Source organism: Ahaetulla prasina, chromosome 15 (assembly GCF_028640845.1).
Source record: "Ahaetulla prasina isolate Xishuangbanna chromosome 15, ASM2864084v1, whole genome shotgun sequence".
In the NCBI taxonomy this organism is placed as follows: Eukaryota; Metazoa; Chordata; class Lepidosauria; order Squamata; family Colubridae; genus Ahaetulla; species Ahaetulla prasina.
In genome coordinates, this window is record NC_080553.1 from 14,318,045 (window position 1) to 14,339,638 (window position 21,594).

At 44.2% G+C, this 21,594-nt stretch overlaps 1 protein-coding gene across 2 annotated transcripts; it reads left to right on the forward strand.

Moving 5' to 3' along the window:
* The first annotated feature begins 2,119 nt into the window (after positions 1 to 2,119).
* HSPB8 (heat shock protein family B (small) member 8) lies at positions 2,120 to 21,487 on the forward strand. Of its 2 annotated transcripts, XM_058158603.1 has the most exons (4): positions 2,120 to 2,310; positions 2,737 to 3,161; positions 11,470 to 11,533; positions 20,885 to 21,487. In XM_058158603.1, the coding sequence occupies exons 2-4, from the start codon at positions 2,765 to 2,767 to the stop codon at positions 21,042 to 21,044; spliced, it is 621 nt and encodes a 206-aa protein (XP_058014586.1). In that variant the 5' UTR covers positions 2,120 to 2,310; positions 2,737 to 2,764; the 3' UTR covers positions 21,045 to 21,487. The 2 variants fall into 2 exon arrangements, with proteins under 2 accessions (XP_058014586.1, XP_058014584.1); XM_058158601.1 differs by having other exon boundaries at positions 2,123 to 3,161.
* The last annotated feature ends 107 nt before the right edge of the window (positions 21,488 to 21,594 follow it).

Genomic DNA, 21,594 nt, shown 5'->3' on the forward strand with positions numbered 1-21,594 from the left:
AACGATCGTAACTTAAGACAGGGTGTTTTTTTTTTAGTGTTGTTGTGACTTCAAACGGTCACTCAGCAGACTGTTGTAAGTGAAAAACAACTTGTATTTATAAGGGTCTACGGCAGTGGTGGGTTGCTACCGGTTCAGCCCGGTTCGGGCGAACCGGTAGCAGCGGTGAAAGGCTCCGCCCACCCGCCTGGAAGCTTCTGGGATTTGGAAGCCGCCCTTGGTCTACGGAGACCGATCAGGGACACAAAAGATAAAAAGTGAAAAGAAATACTTCTGCTTTACAGAAAGGCTCAAACCAACTGCAAACGGATTGTTGGCTACAAGGCTTGTTTCCAAGCAACTATGCGTTCAGCTACAGGTGACATCCTGGTAAAATAAGCAGAAAAATATGCACCAAGTGGGGTTTTTTTTTAAATCTCTGCTATGCTCAGAGCCTCTACGCCAGATCTATAATGGTACTTAACTCTAAACAAACACAAACTTCTATATTTTCCCACAAAACGAGAAGCTGAACCAAAGTGATAGTCTGTGGGACTTGGGAGCTGTACCTATTTTTTTCATTTATTTATATTTCACTTTTATTGTTGCTGTTGCTGTTGCTGTTACAAATAACTCAAGGCGGCAAACATATCCAATACGCCTTCCTCTTCCTATTTTTTCCCCACAATAACAGCCCTGTGAGATGGATTGGGCTGGGAGAAAATTACTGAGATAAGGCTGGTCCAAAGCTACCCTGCTGGCTTTCATGGCTAAGGTGGAACTAGAACTCCCAGTCTCCTGGTGATTGGCCCAAAGTCACCCAGATGGCTTTCATGGCTAAGGCAGGACTAGAACTCCCAGTCTCCTGGTGATTGGCCCAAAGTCACCCAGATGGCTTTCATGGCTAAGGTGGAACTAGAACTCCCAATCTCCTGATGGTTGGCCCAAAGTCACCTGGATGCTCTCATGGCTAAGGCAGGACTAGAACTCCCAGTCTCCTGGTGCTTGGCCCAAAGTCACCTGGATGCTTTCACAGCTAAGGCAGGTCTAGAACTCACCATCTCCTGGTAATTGGCCCAAAGTTACCTAGCCAGCTTTCATGGCTAAGATGGAACTAGAACTCCCAATCTCCTGGTGCTTGGCCCAAAGTCACCCAGATGGCTTTGCTAAGGTAGGACTAGAACTCCCAATCTCCTGGTGCTTGGCCCAAAGTCACCCAGATGGCTTTCACGGCTAAGGCAGGACTAGAACTCCCAGTCTCCTGGTGCTTGGCCCAAAGTCACCCAGATGGCTTTCATGGCTAAGGCGGGATTAGAACTCCCAGTCTCCTGGTGATTGGCCCAAAGTCACCCAGCTGGCTTTCATGGCTAAGGCAGGACTAGAACTCCCAGTCTCCTGGTCCTTGGCCCAAAGTCACCCAGATGGCTTTCACAGCTAAGGCAGAACTAGAACTCACAGTCTCCCGGTTTCTAGCCTGGTGCCTTAATCACTAGATCAAAGGGAATCGAGCCAGAACAAAGAAATGGGGAGGATCTCAAACCCCACCCCCCCACCCCCATCCATACACACACACACACACACACACACACACACACACACCCCCGACTTCACCTAAATTCAATTCAACGTACGTTAAATCAAAATCAGCTCTGGAGCCCATCAGTGGTCGGTTGAGAACGGGGTGCAATCGGCATCGAACCCCGGATTTGCCCAAGGAGAAATTTTTACAGCTTCTGTTTTGGGGGTTTTAAAAGAGGAGGGGGCGTTGTTGCTGGAGGTGGGTTTTTGGTGTGTGTGGTTTTTTTTTAATTTTGCTCTCAAGGCAAAGTCAGAAGAATGCAGCACAAAGAGACAGGCCTAACACCCCAAGCTAATAATAGATTGCTTGCTAAGCTCACGCTGGCAAAAAAAAAAGAAAAAAGGAGGGAGGGAAGGAGGGAAGGAGGGAGGGAGGGATGAAAAAAACAAAAACCGAGAGCCAAGCCGGTCTAAACTTGGGATTCCATTTAGCGAAGCAATCAGTCCCTTCGGGGATGAGGTCAGCTCGCTTCAGGCTCTCCAAAAATACAACTGGCGGGGCCGGGTTGCGACACCCTCCTCCTCCTCCTCCTCCTCCTCCTCCTCCTCTCCTCTCCCCCCCTTTCTGCCAATCCACCAGCCACCCCCACCCTCCTCAGCACTGGAGCCTTGCTTATAAATAGGGGGTGGGCAGAGTTTGGAAGTTTAGCGAAGTTTCTCGGCTGGTTCAAGCCGGTTTATTTAAGCTCCTGGTCTGGCACAAGAGTGTGGCACCAGGGGAGGTTTCAATCCGGAGCAAAAAAGGGAAACCTGGTGCTTGATTTTTTTTTAAATTCTTTTTATTCCTTTTTTTGTTTTGTTTTCATTTGGGGAGGGGTTGATTCTTGAATCCCAAAGGTTCTTTATTAAAAAAAAAAAGACCGGTTGGATTTTTTTGGTTTTTTTTCTTTTCCTTGAAGACGTTTCGCTTCTCATCCAAGTGGCTTTTTTTTTCTTTCTGAACTTAAAAAAGTTTCGTTGGCTCAGTTTGGGACTTCTGAAAAACTTCTGGGGAGGAAAAAAAATATATATTCAGGCTGGTTGGTGGTTGATTTGATTTGATTGAGCAAGAAGGCGGCGAGCAGATTTTATTTTTCATCCCGACCGAGCAGCAAAGTCGGAAGATATTTTTTGAACTCTGCACCTGTTGGAAAACTTTTCCTTCCTCTCTCTCTTTTCTTTTTGTGATTCTGCTTTTAGTTTCCTCCCGCTGAATCTCTCTCCCAGGATGGCTGACAACCAGATCCCTTTCTCCTGCTACCCTGGCCGGCATCGGAATCTAAGAGATCCCTTCAGGGAATCCGGCTTGTCCTCTCGGCTTCTGGACGATGACTTTAATATGTCACCTTTTCCTGGGGATCTAACCGCCAACTGGCCGGATTGGGCTCGCTCGCCCCTCACCGCAGGCTGGCCCAGCCCTTTGAGGTCAGGGATGGTCCGGAGCAGTGGGTTCTCCCCTCCGGGGTACGGTTCTCGTTTTGGGGCTCACCCCGAAGGGAGTCCCTTTGGATCATCCAGCCCCCCGACTTTTTCGGGCGAGCCCTGGAAAGTCTGCGTCAACGTGCAGAGTTTTAAACCCGAAGAGCTCTCGGTCAAGACCAAGGAAGGTTACGTGGAAGTGTCAGGTGAGGAAAAACCATTTGTGGTTGGGTTTGATGATTGTGTCTCTCTTGGTTGTGTTGTGTTGTTTGTGTGAGGGTTGGTTTTGGTTGTAGGGGCTTCTTCTTCTTCTTCTTCTTCTTCTTCTTCTTCTTCTTCTTCTTCTTCTTCTTCTTCTTCTTCTTCTTCTTCTTCTTCTTCTTCTTCTTCTTCTTCTGTAAAAGTTTGTTTTTTAATTTTTTCCCCTTTAAAACAAACATTTCATTGCTCTCGATAAAAAGTTGTTATTAGTTTTATTACAACAACGCAACACAAACATAAACACATAATATGTGTTTTCTTTTTACATGTCAGTTCCATGCCATCTGCTTTATATATTCTCCTTTTTTCCTCTTTTTTATTGTCTTTATCTTTATCGTCCACATTTCATTGTTCATTAGTGTATCGTCCGAGTACAAATTTTTTGTGCCGTAATAATTCTAGCTTAACATCGAATTCTTTATATACATCTGTTCTTATTTTGACATTACAACTTAACGTATTTCCTGTTGTAACCTTTCTCTTCCTAGATTATTTAATTTTATACTTTTTAGCCACATTCATTTTCTAACCAATGATCAAATAACGCGGGCCCCCCCCCATATGTTATAATATATGTGATTAAGAAAATATTAGACTGTGCAGAAATGAGTAGATTAACACTAGCAATTAAAGGAAGAATCCGATTGTTCAAGGAGCTCGAAGGGAGGTTGTGGTCTTCCTCCCATAAAGTCACAATGACACAGTACAGAATAACAAAAGTTGGAAGGGGACCTTGGAGGTCTTCTAGTCCAACCCGCTGCTTAGGCAGGAGGAAACCCAACACCACTTCAGACAAATGGTTATCCAATCTCCCCTTAAAAACTTTTTTAAAAAAACTTTTTTTAAAAAGCGACTAGGTGGCTCAGCGGCTAAGACCCGGAGCTTGTCGATCGGAAAGGTCGTCAGTTCGGCGGTTCGAATCCCTAGTCTCCTGCGTGAGCAGTGGGTTGGACTAAATGACCTCCAAGGTCCCTTCCAACTCTGCTACTGTTATTGTTACTTCCAGTGTTGAAGCATTCACAACTTTTGGAGGCAAGAGACAACCCAGCGAGGCTGAGACAAAAAAGATGGCCAGAACATACAAGAATGTTGGCCACTTGGGGACTTCAACTCCCAGAATTCCCCAGCCAGCACAGGTTGCTTGGCTGGCTGGGGAATTCTGGGAATTGAAGTCCACAGGTCTCAAAGCGGCCAAGGATGGATGTCGAACATGGAATACTAAGAGTTGAAAGGGACCTTTGGTGGTCTTCTAGTCCAACTCACTGGTCAGGCTGGAGGTTGGTGTCCTTAGCTGAGAGGGGATTTGAACTGGAGTCTTTTGGTTGCTAGTCCAGAACCTTCTATACCAGTCTGGTTTTTGGCTGCAAGAGAGCGAGAGCGAAGGGCCTAAAGTCCCCAGGAATTCCATACCTAAAGCAGGATTAGGATTAGGACTGCTCCTAATCCAGCAGTTCTTCTAGGTTGAGAAAGAGGAACTGTCCCTCAAAATCATCCAGTCAGCTTCTATGACCAGGGGAAGACTAGAACCCAAGTTTCTCTACTCCTAGTCTAGGATCTTCATCATTGGACCATCTTGGTTTGGGGCAGAGATGGAGGGACTGGCTCAAAATCTCATAGGGAACTTCTCATGGTGGACCAGAATCTTGGGGTTTATTTATTTATTTATTTAATTTATATACCGCCCTTCTCCCGAAGGACTCAGGGCGGTTCACAGCCATGGTAAAAAGTACAAATCAAAAAGTTTAGAAAGCATTTAAAAACTAATTAAATTAAAGGCTGAAAGAATTATAATAAAACTATATTAAAACCCCAATAAAAAAAACTTCATTAAGCCAGCCCTGCACGATGGAACAGAAAGGTCTTTAGCTCGCGGCGAAAGGTCTGGAGATCAGGAAGTTGACGTATCCTCGGAGGCAGTTCATTCCAGGGTTCTTTGCTCCTGGTCCAGAACCTTCTCCACTGGACCCCTTGGGCTTCTGTGCCCAAAGGAGAACCTAGATCTTCCCATTCCTAGTTTAGAACCTTCTCCCCTAGACCACGGGCTTTTGGACTGAGAGAGGGAGCGCATCAAAATCCTCCAGGGAGCTTCTGTGCCCAGAGGAAGACCTAGATCTTCCCATTCCTAGTCTAGAACCTTCTGCCCTAGACCACATGGGCTCTTGTGATTAAAAGAAGCTAATGAGAAATTTTGCAAAATTCAAGCTTTAGGGGCTTGTGTGAGAGCACAGGCCTGACATTAACCCTGGTTAATATAGCTCAGTGTATTTGTCTCTAAAACCCAGCCAATTTTGGTTTAGTTAATAAATCACAGAGAATAACAGAATCTTGAAAGCCTCCCAGGAGAGATTATGGCTTTTTCCTTTAAAAAAAAAAATCTGGATGAAATAATAACAGTGGTGTAAAGCATATTAAAAAGGAGACAGACATTTTTAGAGCTGCCCTTTTGACTTTTTTAATTTATTTATTTAATTTATTTGTATTTATTTGTCACACAGTATATATAAGCATAAGCATGAAATAATTGTACAATATATAAGCATATGTATGAGTATGAGTATGTAATGACTATATTAATTGGATATAACGAAAGGAAACAGTGGAAAATATTAATTCTTTTTAATTCATTTCACTCTTCCCCGACTTTTTTTGCAAGTCACAAATACGTGACTTTTGCTGTTTAAAAAACTCACAACAAATGAGAAAGATCCCGAATGTACTTCTTGCTATGCCCTGGCCCGAAATAAGCTTTTAGAACAAGCGGGCCCCTTGTCTATTTTTAAAAAGAAAACCCGTGATTAATCAAATTTGAGGGAGGTTAAAAACTAACAAACTTGGCACGAACTGGGACGTGACGATGCGAAACCGGTCGCGCGGTTAAGTTTCTAAAACTGTGCGGACAAGGCCCAACTTTGTCCTTTCAGTTGTTTAATCCAGTGTTTGTGTGATTAGACAACATGTGTGATTTTTCTGGTTAGGTAACTCCTTTGACCACAGAGAGTATTGGGTGTTGAAAGAAATCTGAGGCAAGTATTCTTCTCTTAAGAAAATGATCCAAAAATAATACTACTTTTTTGTTTTGTTTTTTGGTCTTCTTAACTTTATCTCTCTCTGTAGGCTTAGGTAGTTATGCATCGTATTTATTCAACACAGGTGATATTTTGAAGGCAAAGTGCCATTCAACATTGCCAATTGCTTTTTTTTCCCCCTCTCAGTCTCGGTTTCCCCATCTGTAAAATGGATCCATTCTTTTATTTATCACGCCTGATTTTTGCCTCATCTTACGATCCACCAACAACTGAATCCGTTGCCCTTCTCTTTCTTTCTTTCTTTCTTTCTTTCTTTCTTTCTTTCTTTCTTTCTTTCTTTCTCTCTCTCTTTCTCTCTCTCTCTCTCTAACTCTTTTCTTTCTTTCTTTCTTTCTTTCTTTCTCGGTCACTCTTTCTTGAACTTTTTTTTCTCCCGTTTTTAAAAATTAGCAAGGGACGCCCCCCCACCCAAGAGTTTTTGTTTATGTTGGTTGTGTTTATGGATACTTACTATGTTCATCAATTAAAATTGATGTTTCGCTACCACTTCTCACCTCACCCTCTCTTCCTCACCTCTCCACATCTGGTTGCGGGATCCCAGTGTAAAAAAAGAAACAACTTCTGAACCCTGGTTAAGCTTGTGTGACATTTAAATGTGATTAATATTAAAGGTAAAGGTTCCCCTCGCACATCTGTGCTAGTCGTTCCCGACTCTAGGGGGCGGTGCTCATCTCCGTTCCAAAGCCGAAGAGCCAGCGCCGTCCGAGGACGTCTCTGTGGTCATGTGGCCGGCATGACTCAATGCCAAAGGCGCACGGAACGCTGTTCCCTTCCCACCAAAGGCGGTCCCTATTTTTCTACTTGCATTTTTTACCTGCTTTCGAACTGCTAGGTTGGCAGAAGCTGAGACAAGTCACGGGAGCTCACCCCGTTACGTGGCAGTAGGGATTTGAACTGCTGAACTGCCGACCTTTCGGTCAACATGCTCAGCGTCCTAGCCCTTGAGCCACCGCGTCTCATTGTGATTAATATTAAGGGCTATACAAAGTCACAATGCAGAGGGTGGCTTCCTGAGTGGAATTTAGCTGTCGTGTTGGAATTGATCCTTCCGATGGCGCTGAATTTGAATGGCCAGATTAGAGTCAGTTAGAACAGGGGTCTCCAACCTTGGCTACTTTAAGACTTGTGCAGGGGTGGGCTTCAAAAATTTGAGCAAGGGGTTCTCTGCCCAGTTGCTGGGTAAACGTGGGTGTGGTCATGGTGGGCGTGGCCTAGTCGGCCTCCTGCACCACAGGAGGGGGAGGTGTTTTTGCCTTCTCCGGGCTCTGGAGGCTTTCATTGAGTTTCCCGGAGGGCAAAAACGGCCTCCCCAGGCTCTGGAGGCCCTCCAGATACCAGAAATGGGTCTGTTTCCGGCCTTCCTGAACTTCCGGTCGGCCCATTTTTCGCCTTCCCTGAGCCTCCATGCGCATCCTGCACTTACGTGCATCCAAAACGGGCCGCATGAGGACTCCTGGGAGGGGGTGGGAGGGGCCAGCCAGTTTGGGGGTTCTCCAAACTGCACAGAATCTTAGTTAGATTCTGCAAACCCCCAGCAGCCCATCCCTGGACTTGTGGACTTCAACTCCCAGAGTTCCTCAGCCAGCTTTGCTGGAATTCTGGGAGTTGAAGTCCACAAGTCTTAAAGTTGCCAAGGTTGGAGACCCCTGAATTAGAAGAAACACAGCCCCATTCTATCTATCTATCTATCTATCTATCTATCTATCTATCTATCTATCTATCTATCTATCTATCTATCATATATAATCTATTCCCCATACACCATCTATCCATCCATCCATCCGTCTATCCATCTAGCTATCTATCTATCCATCCATCCATCCCTCCATCCATCCATCCCTCCATCCATCCCTCCCTCCCTCCATCCATCCATCCATCCATCCATCCATCCATCCATCCATCCATCTATCTATCTATCTATCTATCTATCTATCTATCAAATATAATCTATTCCCCATACACCATCTATCCATCCATCCATCCATCTATCTATCTATCTATCTATCTATCTATCTATCTATCTATCTATCTATCTATCTATCTATCATCAGTCTATCCATCATATTTCTCTTTCTCTCTCTATTTCCATACATACATAGATAAATAGATACGTAGATACATAGTTACATACATACATATATACATTCATACATACATCTTTATTTTCCATTTATTTATGTATTACATGCTTATGCCGCCTATCTCCTCTACAAGGTAATTTATATTTATTGTATCTCTCCTCCTAGAGATCTCTGGGGTGGGGGGGCCTTAAAGGCTGCCCCCTGTCTGTACCCCAGTTTCTCCACCCACAAATGCAAAGGAATATTTGGAAAAACCCAGCTTTTGCTTTCATTCTTCTTCTTTTTTTTTTGCCTCTTGCTCTTTTGCGTCATGCCCAGAAGCTGGCAGGGAGGAAAAGAGAACCTGGCCATCTGCCAGCAGCCCCCATTCTTGCCCGTGAATGCCATTCCGGGCACAGTTTCTCGGTGTTTATAGTGCTACCTCAGACTGCAGCTGTTCCCGGAATCTCAGCCTGCCAACGTGTATCATGGTGACTGGGTTGGTTTTTAGAGCTTCAGCCGCCATTGAGGGGTAGCAATGACTAGGAAAAGCTGCTCTTTCTTCTTCTTCTTCTTCTTCTTCTTCTTCTTCTTCTTCTTCTTCTTCTTCTTCTTCTTCTCCTCCTCCTCCTCCTCCTCCTTCTTCCTTCCTCTCCTCCTCCCCCCCCCACTATTTCCTTCTCCTACTACTTGTCCTCCTTCTGTCTTCCTTGCTCCCTTCCTTGTTCTTCCTAACTTCGCTGCCCTTTCCTCTTTCTTCTTTTTCTATTTCCTTCTCTTCTCCTCGTTTTTCCTCCTATCTCTTTCTCTCCTTTCTCCTTCCTTGACCCTTTCTTCTACTTCACTTCTCTTTTTCCTCTTCCTTTTTCTATTTCCTTTTCCTTCTCCTCCTATCTCCTACTCTTTTTTTCTTCCCTCTCCTATTTTTACTATTTTCCTTCTTCTTCCTACAGTCTCTGTCCTTCTCCTCCTCTTTTTCTATTTTCTTCCCCCTTCCTTCTATCTCATTCTTTCTACTTTTCTTCCTTCTACTTCCTTCCTCCTTCCTCCTCTTTTCTTTTTTTATCTATTGCTTCTTCTCTACCTTCTACCTGTCTTCCTTCTCCTTCCTTGCCCCTTTCTTCTACTTAACTTCTCCCTCCTTCTCTTTTTCCTCTTCCTTTCCTTTTTCTTGTTCCTCCTCCTCCTCCTCCTCCTCCTCCACCTCCTATTCTTTTTTCTTCCCTCTCCTATTTTTACTATTTCTCTTCTTCTTCCTACATTCTCTGTCTTTCTCCTCCTTCTCTTTTTCTATTTCCTTCTCGTCTTCCCTCTTCCTTCTATCTCCTTCTTTCTACTTTTCTTCCTTATACTTCCTTCCTCCTCTTTTCTTTTTCTATCGATTGCTTCTTCTCTACTTTCTTCCTGTCTTCCTTCTCCTTCCTTTCTGTTCCTCCTCCTCCTCCTCCTCCTCCTCCTCCTCCTCCTCCTTCCCCTTCTCCTTCTTCCTGTTGGCAGTGGTAAAGGTACAAATAGGTTAAAATATATAAAACCAGGCAGAATTTTAATGCTGGAGGGAATGAGCCTTTTTTAAATGAAATTGTGAGCTCACATTTTCCCTAAAAAAACAATCCTAAGCAGGAAGAAAAGTCCATTTGTAGGAGGCTGCAACATTAGCATTTAAAATTTATATAATGCAATTTTTTTTTAAAACGCTGCATTTTAAAGCTACAGGCCCTTAAAAACAGGAGCCAGGTTGCGAACGCCAAATGTTACCCATTATCAGCCATTAGTGCTATAGCCCCCAGTGCAACATATACAGTATTTTATAACTCTATTTTCTTTCGTGGCATCAAATTTCAGTTGAAATAGATTTCTTCGAAGGACAGGGGTTTAGTTAGATGGAAGCGGCTATTTCGATTGCCTGCAGAGGAAAATTCGCAATCTGTTACGCTTCCTTGGAAAATATATATATATTTTTATGCACAGAAAATTAGCATCCAAATAGAAGGCGATTTATTTTTAAGGCAAAGTGGTGCAAAACTACTTAAAATGTGATAAATAAAATAAAGCTATCCCTTCTTTGGATAGCCCAGTTTTCCTTATGTAACCTACATTTATTTGTCCTTGGTGATAAGGGTAGTTCTTTTAGCCTCACAACCTCACTGAGGACTAGAGTGGTGAGATGCTGGAGGGCACCCAGTGAATTTCATTTTTAAATAACTCTAGTAAACCAGGGTTAACTAGCTATAAATTCGGCTGTGTGCACGCTATGCAACGTCACAATTTTGACTTCATCCAAAGTTCCAGGATTAACCAAATCCAGAAAATGTTTTAACGGATCAAACACAATTTCTTGAGAGAATAGGATGTTTATTTCATGTTTCTACTAATATTTATATCTTGACCGTTAGTCAAGAATGGGTAGCGTGTAATAAATGAGAGACAGATGATAATAAAACTTTAAGAATTCAATATGAGTAATTAAAGTTTCAGGCCAGGGGATTTCAAACAGTGTTAATAAAAAATTTAAAAAGCAGAGTTCGCATTCTTTAAGGGGGCAAGAATTCTAAAGATAGATGTCATCAAAAGAAGGAAAGCAAGTTTAATTTAGTGGTTAAAGCAACAGGCTAGGAACCAGGAGACGGTGAGTTCTAGTCCCACCTTAGCCATGAAAGCTGGCTGGGTAACTTTGAGCCAATCACCAAGAGTCAGTGAGTTCTAGTCCCAATTTAGGCATGAAAGCCAGCTAGGTGACTTTCGAACAATCACCAGGAGATGGTGAGTTCTAGTCCTGCCTTAGGCATGAAAGCCAGCTAGGTGACTTTGAGCCAATCACCAGGAGACAGTGAGTTCTAGTCCTACCTTAGGTATGAAAGCTGGCTGGGTGACTTTGGAACAATCACCAGGAGATGGTGAGTTCTAGTTCCATGAAAGCCATTTGGGCCCAGTCCCTCTCTCTCAACCCAACTTCCTCCCTCCCTCTCTCTCTCTCTCTCTCTTTCTCTCCCTCTCTCTCCCCTCTCTCTCCTTCCTTCCTTCCTTCCTTCCTTCCTTCCTTCCTTCCTTTCTTTCTTTCTTTCTTTCTTTCTTTCTTTCTTTCTAACTTTCTTTCTTTCTTTCACCAGGTAAACATGAAGAGCAACAAGCAGAAGGAGGAATCGTTTCCAAGAATTTCACCAAGAAAATCCAGTAAGTGTTTCTGAGTTTTTAAGATCACTTCTTTCTAATGGCTCCGAGTTCAGCCATGGGTGATTTAAAAAAACAACACCTTTTTTAACATGTTAAGTCAGAGTGGTGTTTCCCAACGGTGACAATGTTGAGAGGCGGGGACTTCAAATCCCAGAATCCCCCAGTTTAAACCCCATGCAAACATCAAGTTTAATCCCCAAATACCAATGTCAAAAGTAGGTGGCTTCCTCGCCTACTCTTTCAGCGTGAAAGTTACTCATTCCTAGTAGCCCTTGCCAGCGCTCCAAAGAAACAGGATCCTTGGGTTCATCTTTCATTTCAATCTGGGTTAGGTATGTCCCAGCTACCCACGGAGTTAAGTTAATTTACTGACGTTCTAGCAAAGGAATGCGTCTGAAATGCAAGCTTTCCTTCCCCCCTTACTCATCCTTATCACAACCCCCTCCCCCGTTTTTTCCTCTTCAAGACAACAAAGGTTTGAATTAGAATTAGAATAGCAGAGGTGGAAGGGACCTTGGAGGTCTTCTAGTCCAGCCCGTTTCTCAGGCAGGAAACCCTACACCACTCCAGACAAACGGTTATCCAACATCTTCTTAAAAACTTCCAGTGTTGGAGCATTCGCAACTTCTGGAGGCAAGTTGTTCCACTGATTAATTGTTCTAACTGATAGAAAATTTCTCTTTAGTTCCAGTTTGCTTCTCTCCTTGATTAGTTTCCACCCGTTGTTTCTTGTGCTGCCTTCAAGTGCTTTGGAGAACAGCTTGACTCCCTCTTCTTTGGGGCAGCCCCTCAAATATTGGAACACTGCTATCATGTCACCCCCTAATCCTTAGCGTCATTAAATAAGTCCCAGTTTCTGCAACCGTTCAGCCACCTGCCCAAGGAAGTATATACAACTTCAGACAGGTCCAATCTTTTCTTGATGGAGCACCCATAACTTCTTGTGGCAAGTTGTTCCACTGGTTAATTGTTCTCACTGTCAGGAAATTCCTCCTTAGTTCTAAGTTGCTTCCACCCGTTGCTCCTTGTTCTACCCTCAGGTGTTTTGGAGAATAGCTTGACTCCCTCTTCTTTGGGGCAGCCCCCCAAATATTGGAACACTGCTATCATGTCACCCCCTAATCCTTAGCGTCATTAAATAAGTCCCAGTTTCTGCAACTGCTCAGCCACCTGCCCAAGGAAGTATGTACAACTTCAGACAGGTGGCTGTTCAATCTTTCTTAAAACCTCCAGTGATGGAGCAACTATAACTTCTTGGCAAGTTGTTCCAGTGGTTAATTGTTCTCACTGTCAGGAAATTCCTCCTTAGTTCTAATTTGCTTCTCCCTTGATTAGTTTCCACCGTTGTTTCTTGTGCTGCCTTCAAGTGCTTTGGAGAACAGCTTGACTCCCTCTTCTTTGGGGCAGCCCCTCAAATATTGGAACACTGCTATCATGTCACCCCCTAATCCTTAGCGTCATTAAATAAGTCCCAGTTTCTGCAACCGTTCAGCCACCTGCCCAAGGAAGTATATACAACTTCAGACAGGTCCAATCTTTTCTTGATGGAGCACCCATAACTTCTTGTGGCAAGTTGTTCCACTGGTTAATTGTTCTCACTGTCAGGAAATTCCTCCTTAGTTCTAAGTTGCTTCCACCCGTTGCTCCTTGTTCTACCCTCAGGTGTTTTGGAGAATAGCTTGACTCCCTCTTCTTTGGGGCAGCCCCCCAAATATTGGAACACTGCTATCATGTCACCCCCTAATCCTTAGCGTCATTAAATAAGTCCCAGTTTCTGCAACCGTTCAGCCACCTGCCCAAGGAAGTATGTACAACTTCAGACAGGTGGCTGTTCAATCTTTTCTTAAAAACCTCCAGTGATGGAGCAACTATAACTTCTTGTGGCAAGTTGTTCCAGTGGTTAATTGTTCTCACTGTCAGGAAATTCCTCCTTAGTTCTAATTTGCTTCTCCCCTTGATTAGTTTCCACCCGTTGCTTCTTGTTCTACCCTCAGGTGCTTTGGAGAATAGCTTGACTCCCTCTTCTTTGTGGAAGCCCCTGAGATAGTGGAGCACTGATACTCCTGTCACCCCTAAGATCATACAGTGGTCCTTGACTTACGATCACAACTGGGACGAGAACGCCTGTTGTTAAGTAAGGCGGTTGTTAGTTGAGTCGCACCCAATTTTATAACCTTTGGTTTTTGCCTCGGCTGTTAAGCGAATCACAGCCGTTCTTAAGTGAATTGGAAAATGCTTTTGAAAGGCTCTGGCGATCCCAGCTGAGTTGCCTGATCGTCAGAGGCTTTTAAAAGCATTTTTTTACAACCTCTTCGGTCGATAACATAATCGTTAAATGTGAAACAACACTTTGTTCAGTGCCGTTGTCACTTCAGATGGTCACTAAATGGACCAGGGTACGTCGAGGACTACCTGTAGCAGGGGAGGTGGGGGTCATTTGAAGCCCGGGTGTCACCAAATCCTCCTGACCTTTCACCAACCATGAATGGTCTCTCCCTGTCCATCGCTGACTAATCAAGATGCTGTCATTGAGCAACAATTTGCAGGATGGGCAGCTAAATTGAGATCTTCCTCTCATCGAAGGAACTCTCTATAGCTTTTCTCTTGGTCACCGGGCAGGAACCAAGTTAGCATCCTCTCTGTTTGAGGACCCGAATTTAAGCAGCCCGTGAGCTCATGACGCAAGACCGTCGGTGACCTACTTCACACCAAACCGAACCAAACTTCTCGTGTGGACTCAGTTTTCACATTCTAGAACGTGAAGATAGAACGTAGAATAACAAGGTTGGAAGGGACCGTGGAGGTCTTCTAGTCCAGCCCCCGTGCTCGAGGCAGGAGACCTTATACTATTCTGGACAAATGGCTGCCTGGCATCTTCTCTGCTCTTACTTGATTGCCTACTGTCCCAACCGCCACTGCTGTGTTCAATTGGGCACCTGATATTTCTTTGTAAGGTAAAGATAAAGGTTCACCTCGCACATACGTGCTAGTTGTTCCCGACTTTAGGGGGCGCTGCTCATCTCTGTTTCAAAGCCGAAGAGACAGCACTGTCCGAAGACGTCTCCGTGGTCATGTGGCCGACATGACTCAACGCCAAAGGCACACGGAACGCTGTTCCCTTCCCACCAAAGGTGGTCCCTATTTTTTCTACTTGCATTTTTAGGTGCTTTCGAAACTGCTAGGTTGGCAGAAGCTGGGACGAGTCACGGGAGCTCACCCCATTACACGGCAGCACTAGGGATTCGAACCGCTGAACTGCCGACCTTTCGATCGACAAGCTCAGCGTCTTAGCCACTAAGCCACCGCGTCCCTGATTTCTTTGTATCGGGTGCCCACTTGTTGTTAGCTGCCACCAAAGGTTAAAAAGCCCTCCTTAATCGTCTCCTGGAGCTCAGTGAAAAAGCGTATTCCATCTTTCGTGGCAAAGTCCCGTGGTCTGCCCACTGGCGTTAGAATAGATCAGAATAACAGACTTCGAAGGGATCTTGGAGGTCTTCTAGTCCAACCCCCTGCTTCAGGCAGGAGACCTTATACTATCTGGACAAATAGTTGTCTGGTCTCTTCTTGAAAATTTCCAGTGATGGAACACCCATCAGTCTTTCCACTGATTAATTGTTGTTATTGTCAAGAAATAAGTGATGCAGTGGCTCAGTGGCTAAGGCGTTGAGTTTGTCGATTGAAAGGTCGGCAGTTCAGTGGTTCGAATCCCTGGTGCCGTGCAACGGGGTGAGCTCCTGTGACTTGTCCCAGCTTCTGCCAACCTAGCAGTTCGAAAGCAGGTAAAAAATGCAAGTAGAAAAATAGGGACCACCTTTGGTGGGAAGAAAAGAGCGTTCCGTGCGCCTTTGGCGTTGAGTCATGCCGGCCACCTGACCACGGAGACGTCTTTGGACAGCCCTGGCTCTTTGGCTTTGAAACGGAGATGAGCACCGCCCCCTAGAGTCGGGAACGACTAGCACATATGTGCAAGGGGAACCTTTACCTTTACCTATTGTTAAGAAATTTTTCCTTAGTTCAAGCTAGGATCTCTTTTTAATGATCTTTCTACCTGTTATTTCTTGTCCTGCCCTCAGATGCTTTGAAAAATAGGTTGTCCTCCCCTTCTCTTTGACAGCCCCTCAAATATTGGAAGACTGCTATCTTGTCATCCCTTAACCCCTTTTATTTCGGTCATAAACCCCCAGCGTAAGCTAACATGAAAACAATCCGAATTACAGCCATTCCCATCAAATATTTAGAATAGTACATCAAATATTTAGAATAATATAAAGCAAACATTTGTTTGTAAATCACTAAGCCCATACGACGATAGTGAGGGATGAACTGGATTAAAGCAATCAGAATTACAATATAGGCCATTATATTGCTTTATTAATTTATTATTTGATTATTTTCTTCTGCTAGTTTTGTTTTTTATGGACGGTGTTTTCGTATTTGTATAAGCCACCTTAAGTCACTATGTGCAAATAGGCGGTAATATAAATTTTCTGAATAAATAAATTTTTTCCCCCCTAAATAATAGCAATTCCTGTCAAACTTCCCTAGACTAATATAGAGGCCACCGCAAAACGATCAAACGTTAATTTACAAACCTACAAATAGCCCTCCACTTAACGGCCAAATTTGAGCCCAACATTTCTGTGGCTAAGCGAGAAAGCCGCTTAAGTGGTTTTTATGATCCATTTTACGATTTTTCTTGCCACAGTTGTTAAGTGAATCACTGTACTTAAGTAACGTGTAAATCCGGCTTTCCCCTTGACTTGGCTTGTCAGAAGGTCGCAAAAGGCGATCCCAAAAGGACAGTGCAACCGTCATAAATGTGAGTCGGTGGCCAAGCATCTGAATTTTGATCACGTGACCATGGGGAAATGCTGCTGCAACGGTCGTTAAGTGTGAAAAAGGGTCATAAATCCTTTTTTTCATTGCCGTTGTAACTTCAAACGGTCACTAAACAAACCGTTGTAAGTCAGAGACTATCTGTCTTTGAAAAAGCCAAACATTGCTAAGATCTAAAACTACAGCAGTGGCCAAAATGGTGGAAAAATTTTGGGAAAAGAGTCTTTTCTAAAACTAGCTAATAACACCCCTTTTTTTTTTACAAGTAGTACCATAAAGTTATATATCAATGGAAAGAAAATTGAATCAAGAATGGAATGCAATCACTTTTATGAAGGATTTGCTATTAGAATAGCAGTTACAGCATAAAGAAAAAAAGTGAAACACGTAGAAAAAAATGAGATATGCAAAAATGATCACCATAGAAAAAAATGAGGTATATAAAAATGATCACCATGTCAGTTAATACTTAGTTGGGTCACCTTTAAGCATGAATTACGGCCTTACAACGTCTTCCCATGGAGTGAACCGAGTCTTCTATTTCTGCAGCTGTTCTAATGTGAAACCAAGATTGAAGGATGGCTTCTATTAACTGGGTTTTATTGCTGGGTCGCTTCTGACTAACAAGTTTCTCTAGTCGGCTCCATAGATTTTCAAGTGGGTTAAGATCCGGGATATTCCCAGGCCATTCCAGCAGTGGAATAGGATAATCTTGAAACTCCCCCCCCCCCAAAAAGTGGTGTTAATAGCCATCAAACCTCAAAAATACACTTTTCCCAAAAGGTTTCCACAATTTTAGCCACTACTATATGATATTATTAAAAGAGGAAAAACCAAGAGGAGATAACGAAAGGAAACACTGCTTAATTTTAAACAGTTCGCATTGCTCCGTTCGGCAAAATTTATATTCCAACCCTTTCTGTATATACTCCAGCGCTGGGCCGGCACCCAAAAAAATACACATGATCTGTTGAGCCTCACGCTGCTTGTGGGTTTGCTTGGAAGGAAGGGGAATTTTAGAAAGCCGACGGATGAGCCGGGACACATTCAGCTGCCGAGTCACCCGAGAACCCCTGACTCATCAAACATGCTCTTCGGACTTATTTTGGCACTGTTGCCTAATGGTGTTTGCAGATGCTTGTTTACCCTTCCAGAATGTTCTCTCTTCCCGCAAAGTAGGGGACCGGTGGTGGATGGAGGAGGGAAAGGGGGTCACCGTTTTTTAGATGAAGCTTTTCCAAATTTACTGGAGAGAGTTAAAGGTTTCACAACCATCCCTGGAAGGCTTGGTTTCCAGCAGAAACATGAGGGTGAGGAACGCTGCCTTCTGAAATATATATCCATTAACCCGTATGAGGAACGATTGAGGGGAGTAGGTGTGGCTTGATTAGCGAAGCGAAGGGTCAGAATAGCAAGAGTTGGAAGAGACCTTGTGGGTCATCTAGTCCAACCCCCCACCAACCCGGCTCAAGCTGACTCTGTGGTAGCCCCTCAAAATATTGGAAGATGCTATCACGTCTCCCCTGGTCCTTCTCTTCACTAGACTGGCCATGCCCAGTTCCTGCAACCGTTCATCCATATGTTTTAGTCTCCAGGCCTTTGATCATCTTAGATAGATTCAGATTAACAGAGACGGAAGGGACCTTGTAGGTCATCTAGTCCAACCCCCCACCCAAGCAGGAGACCCTACACCATTCCTGACAGATGGCAGTCCAGTCTCTTCTTGAAAGCTTCCAGGGATGAAGCTCGCACAACTTCCAAAGGCAACTTCTGTTCCACTGATTGATTGTTCTCCTTAAATTCCTCCTTATTTCCAGGTTGAATCTCTCCTTGTTCAGTTTCCATCCGTTATTCCTTGTCTGGCCTTCGGGTGCCTTGGAAAATGGCTTCCCCCACTCCCCTCTCTTGTGGTTCTGCTTGAGCAGGGGGTTGGACTAGAAGATCTCCAAGTTCCCTTCCAGCCCTGTGATTCTATGTCCTAAGATATAACTTCATGCTGCCATAGGACTGTTGACTTCTTTTTGTCTATTACCTGGTGTGTGAAACCCCATTCTTGTGGTCTCGTCAACTCGGGGCTGCGGTTGGTAGGTTGTCTGAACTCGGTCCGAGCAATCTCTGGGCCAATTCTGTTCAGTTCTAATGTTCCGAATCTGAATTTCCCTGTGACAATAGGAGAGAATGCCAGCCAACTACGAACGGTGTTTCAAGAGGAATGAGGATTGTGTGTGTCGTCAAAGACTACGCAACATCTTTAGCTCAAGCTGTAACTTGAAGTAGAACAATAGCAAAGGATTTATAAAGAGCTAAACCAGCATAGGTGTGGGATCCTGGGTTTCATTAAGAGCTCCTTATTAGGGCAATATTTTCTTACCCCCATACTGCTGTTTACTTTGATGCGTTAAACTGGGCACGCTTTGAAAAGGCATCTGGCCAAACCTGCTTGCCAAAGAATTCCCTCCGAGTTAATCCAAAGTTCGAACTTCAGCAGGAGGAAAGGAAAACAAACCACGGAAATAAAATCTGTACAAGTCTTTCTTCGTGAAAGGAAAAAGAGGGACGTCCAGATCTTGGGGATTTGTAACACCGGTGGACTTCAACTTCCCAGAATTCCCCAGGCAGCCAACATGGCTGCCTGGGGAATTCTGGGAAATTGAAGTCCAGAAGTCTTAAAATTATCCAGATGGGACATTCCTCCTTTAAAGCGAAAGTTGATTTGATGTCAGGGGATTTTGGATTCATTTTTTGGATTCATTTTGTCCATAAAGGCTTCTTCCGGTCTGTGGCCAAAACATGTCCTTGGCAATATCCTTTTATTTATTTTTTTCTCAGGGATGTTTCTTTCCACCTGTGTAGCTATAACTACAAGATTCCCAGAAATCTTTTATCAAAGTACTAACAAACCCATCCTGTTTAGCTTCTGCGGCCAGAGTAGATCAGCCAAGGTCCCGGTACCTGCTGAGACCTCATTAATCATTGAGAAAGGACCGAAACTGTAGATAAGAAGTTTGGCTGTCTCCCCAAAGATTTCACCGTGTTTGCTTTCTGGTTCTTTGAAGATTAACACAAATGCTGGACTCACACAAAAAAAAAAAATACATGAGGCAAGATTCACATGGAGTTGGGGGGGGTTGAACCCGTTCCCAGAAATTCAGCACATTCCGAGACCTTAAACCATGCTCTCAACTCTTGATCGTTTATCTTTCCCCCCCCCCCCAGGCATTATCTTTTTGTGTGTGTGTGTGTGTGTCTCAGATTGTGAAGTCGCACAAATCAAATCAAAAGCCGTAGAGGCAGGGGTTGTCTTTTGTTCGCACTCCCGGGTGAGATTGCGGGCCTCTTTATCGGGAATGAATCCTCCCGAATTCCGGGAGATTGAGAGTCCGAAGGGAAAGAGGACTTCAGATTATCCTTTTGAAGTGCAGATCCTGGGCATATAAAATAATATAATTTAGCCAGGGGTAGGGCTTCAAAAATTTTAGCAAGAGGTTCTCTGCCCGGTTGCTGGGTGGACGTGGCCATGGTGGGCGTGGCCTAGTCAGCCTCCTGCATTACAGGGTGGGGGGCCTCCGGAGACTTTCTTCGAGCCTCCGGAGGGCTAAAACGGCCTCCCCCAGGCTCTGGAGGCTCTCTGGAGGCCAGAAATGGGTCCATTTCCAGTCTTCCCGATCTTCCGGTAGACCCGTTTTTCGCCCTTTACGAGCCTCTGCGCACGCCCTGCACTTACCAGCATCCAAAACGGGCCGCGTGGAGACTCCTGGGAGGGGAGGGGTGAGGTGGGCGGGGCCAGCCAGGAGTAGGATTTGGCGGTTCTCCAAACTGCACAGAATCTTAGCTAGAGGTTCTCCCGAACCCCTGCGAACCTCCAGCAGCCCGTCTATTCTTCCTTTTCTTTCCTTTTCTTTTTTATTATAACCGTGATTATTGAAGATATGAGAGTGATGAAAAGTCCACAGGTAGTCCTCGGCATACGACCGCAACCGAGCCCAAAAATTTCCATCGCTAAACGAAACGACATCACCCTCCCTTTTTTTTTTAAACAATCTTTCTTGCCACCGTCGTTAAGTTCATAAGAAGGGGATCATGTGACCCTCCCCCCCGGGACGCTGCGACCGTCAGAAATGCGAGTCAGTTGCCAAGCGCCTAGATTTTGATCCATGGATGAATTACACGACGGTTGTAATTGGGAAACAGTCGCTATCTGTAGAAATCTAAATTCTGTTGCTATCTTTGTCAAGAAAAAAGCCGAAAGAAACCTTGCTTGAAACTTGGAAGATAATAATAATAATAATAATAATAATAATAATAATAATAATAATAATAATAATAATAATAATAATAATAATAATAATAATAATAATAATAATATAGCATAATTATCTCGTTTGCTGTGTATACTGTCAGTTTGTGTAAATAAAATAATAACAACAGCAACAGCGACAACAACAACATTATAACATTATAAATAATAACAAGATCTTCCATTTAATTTTTTCCCCCTCTTTTTGTGCTCCTCAGACTTCCCGCGGAAGTGGACCCTACCACGGTCTTCGCCTCCTTGTCCCCTGAAGGTTTACTGATCATCGAAGGTCCACAGATACCTCCTTACTGTCAGTATGGGGATAGCAGCCATGACAACGAGATTCCTTTGGATAGCCAAGAAGCTACGTGTGCCTGAAGTAGACCTATGCCCGAGGCCCTCTTCCCCAACAAAGCCCCTTCCATCTTTTGACCACCCCTCTACCTGCCTTTACTCAAAGCCTTCCTCCTTGTAGATGTCCCTGGTCAACCCTACTCTTGAATGGACGCGTTGAGCTCCCACGTTGGGCCTGGGGGTCGAGGGTGGGGGGAAGGGTAGCGTTGACCTGGTCTTGGAGGCTTTCCAACCAGTGGTGTATAATTATACTTGATGGCCATCTCTTAACCAGAGAGGTGATGTTGTGTGTCAGAAAGATTCAGCTCAAGATTTTACCGCATAGCATATTTTGGGGGGAAGATTTTTGAGGAAGTGTTGAAGTCAAGATTGGTTCTTTAGGTCTTTCACGATGAAGAATTTAGAGCTGGGGCAAATCCAGAAGAGAAGGGAAACCTTGGCAATGTGACTTTCAAGGGGAAGTAAACTTAGTGTTTACTTGTACATGTTGTGTACATTTCCCATGATGCCTGGTGTCGGCATTGCACTGGGGCATTGTGGGAAAGGAACAGACTAGCCTCCACAACTTTCCGAG

Bases quoted from the DNA above. Each gene is read 5' to 3' on its own strand.
- HSPB8 (XM_058158603.1), top strand. From the start codon at position 2,765: ATGGCTGACAACCAGATCCCTTTCTCCTGCTACCCTGGCCGGCATCGG. The intron at 3,162-11,469 runs GTGAGGAAAAAC...TTCTTTCACCAG, and splicing joins AGGTTACGTGGAAGTGTCAG to GTAAACATGAAGAGCAACAA. The intron at 11,534-20,884 runs GTAAGTGTTTCT...TGTGCTCCTCAG, and splicing joins AATTTCACCAAGAAAATCCA to ACTTCCCGCGGAAGTGGACC.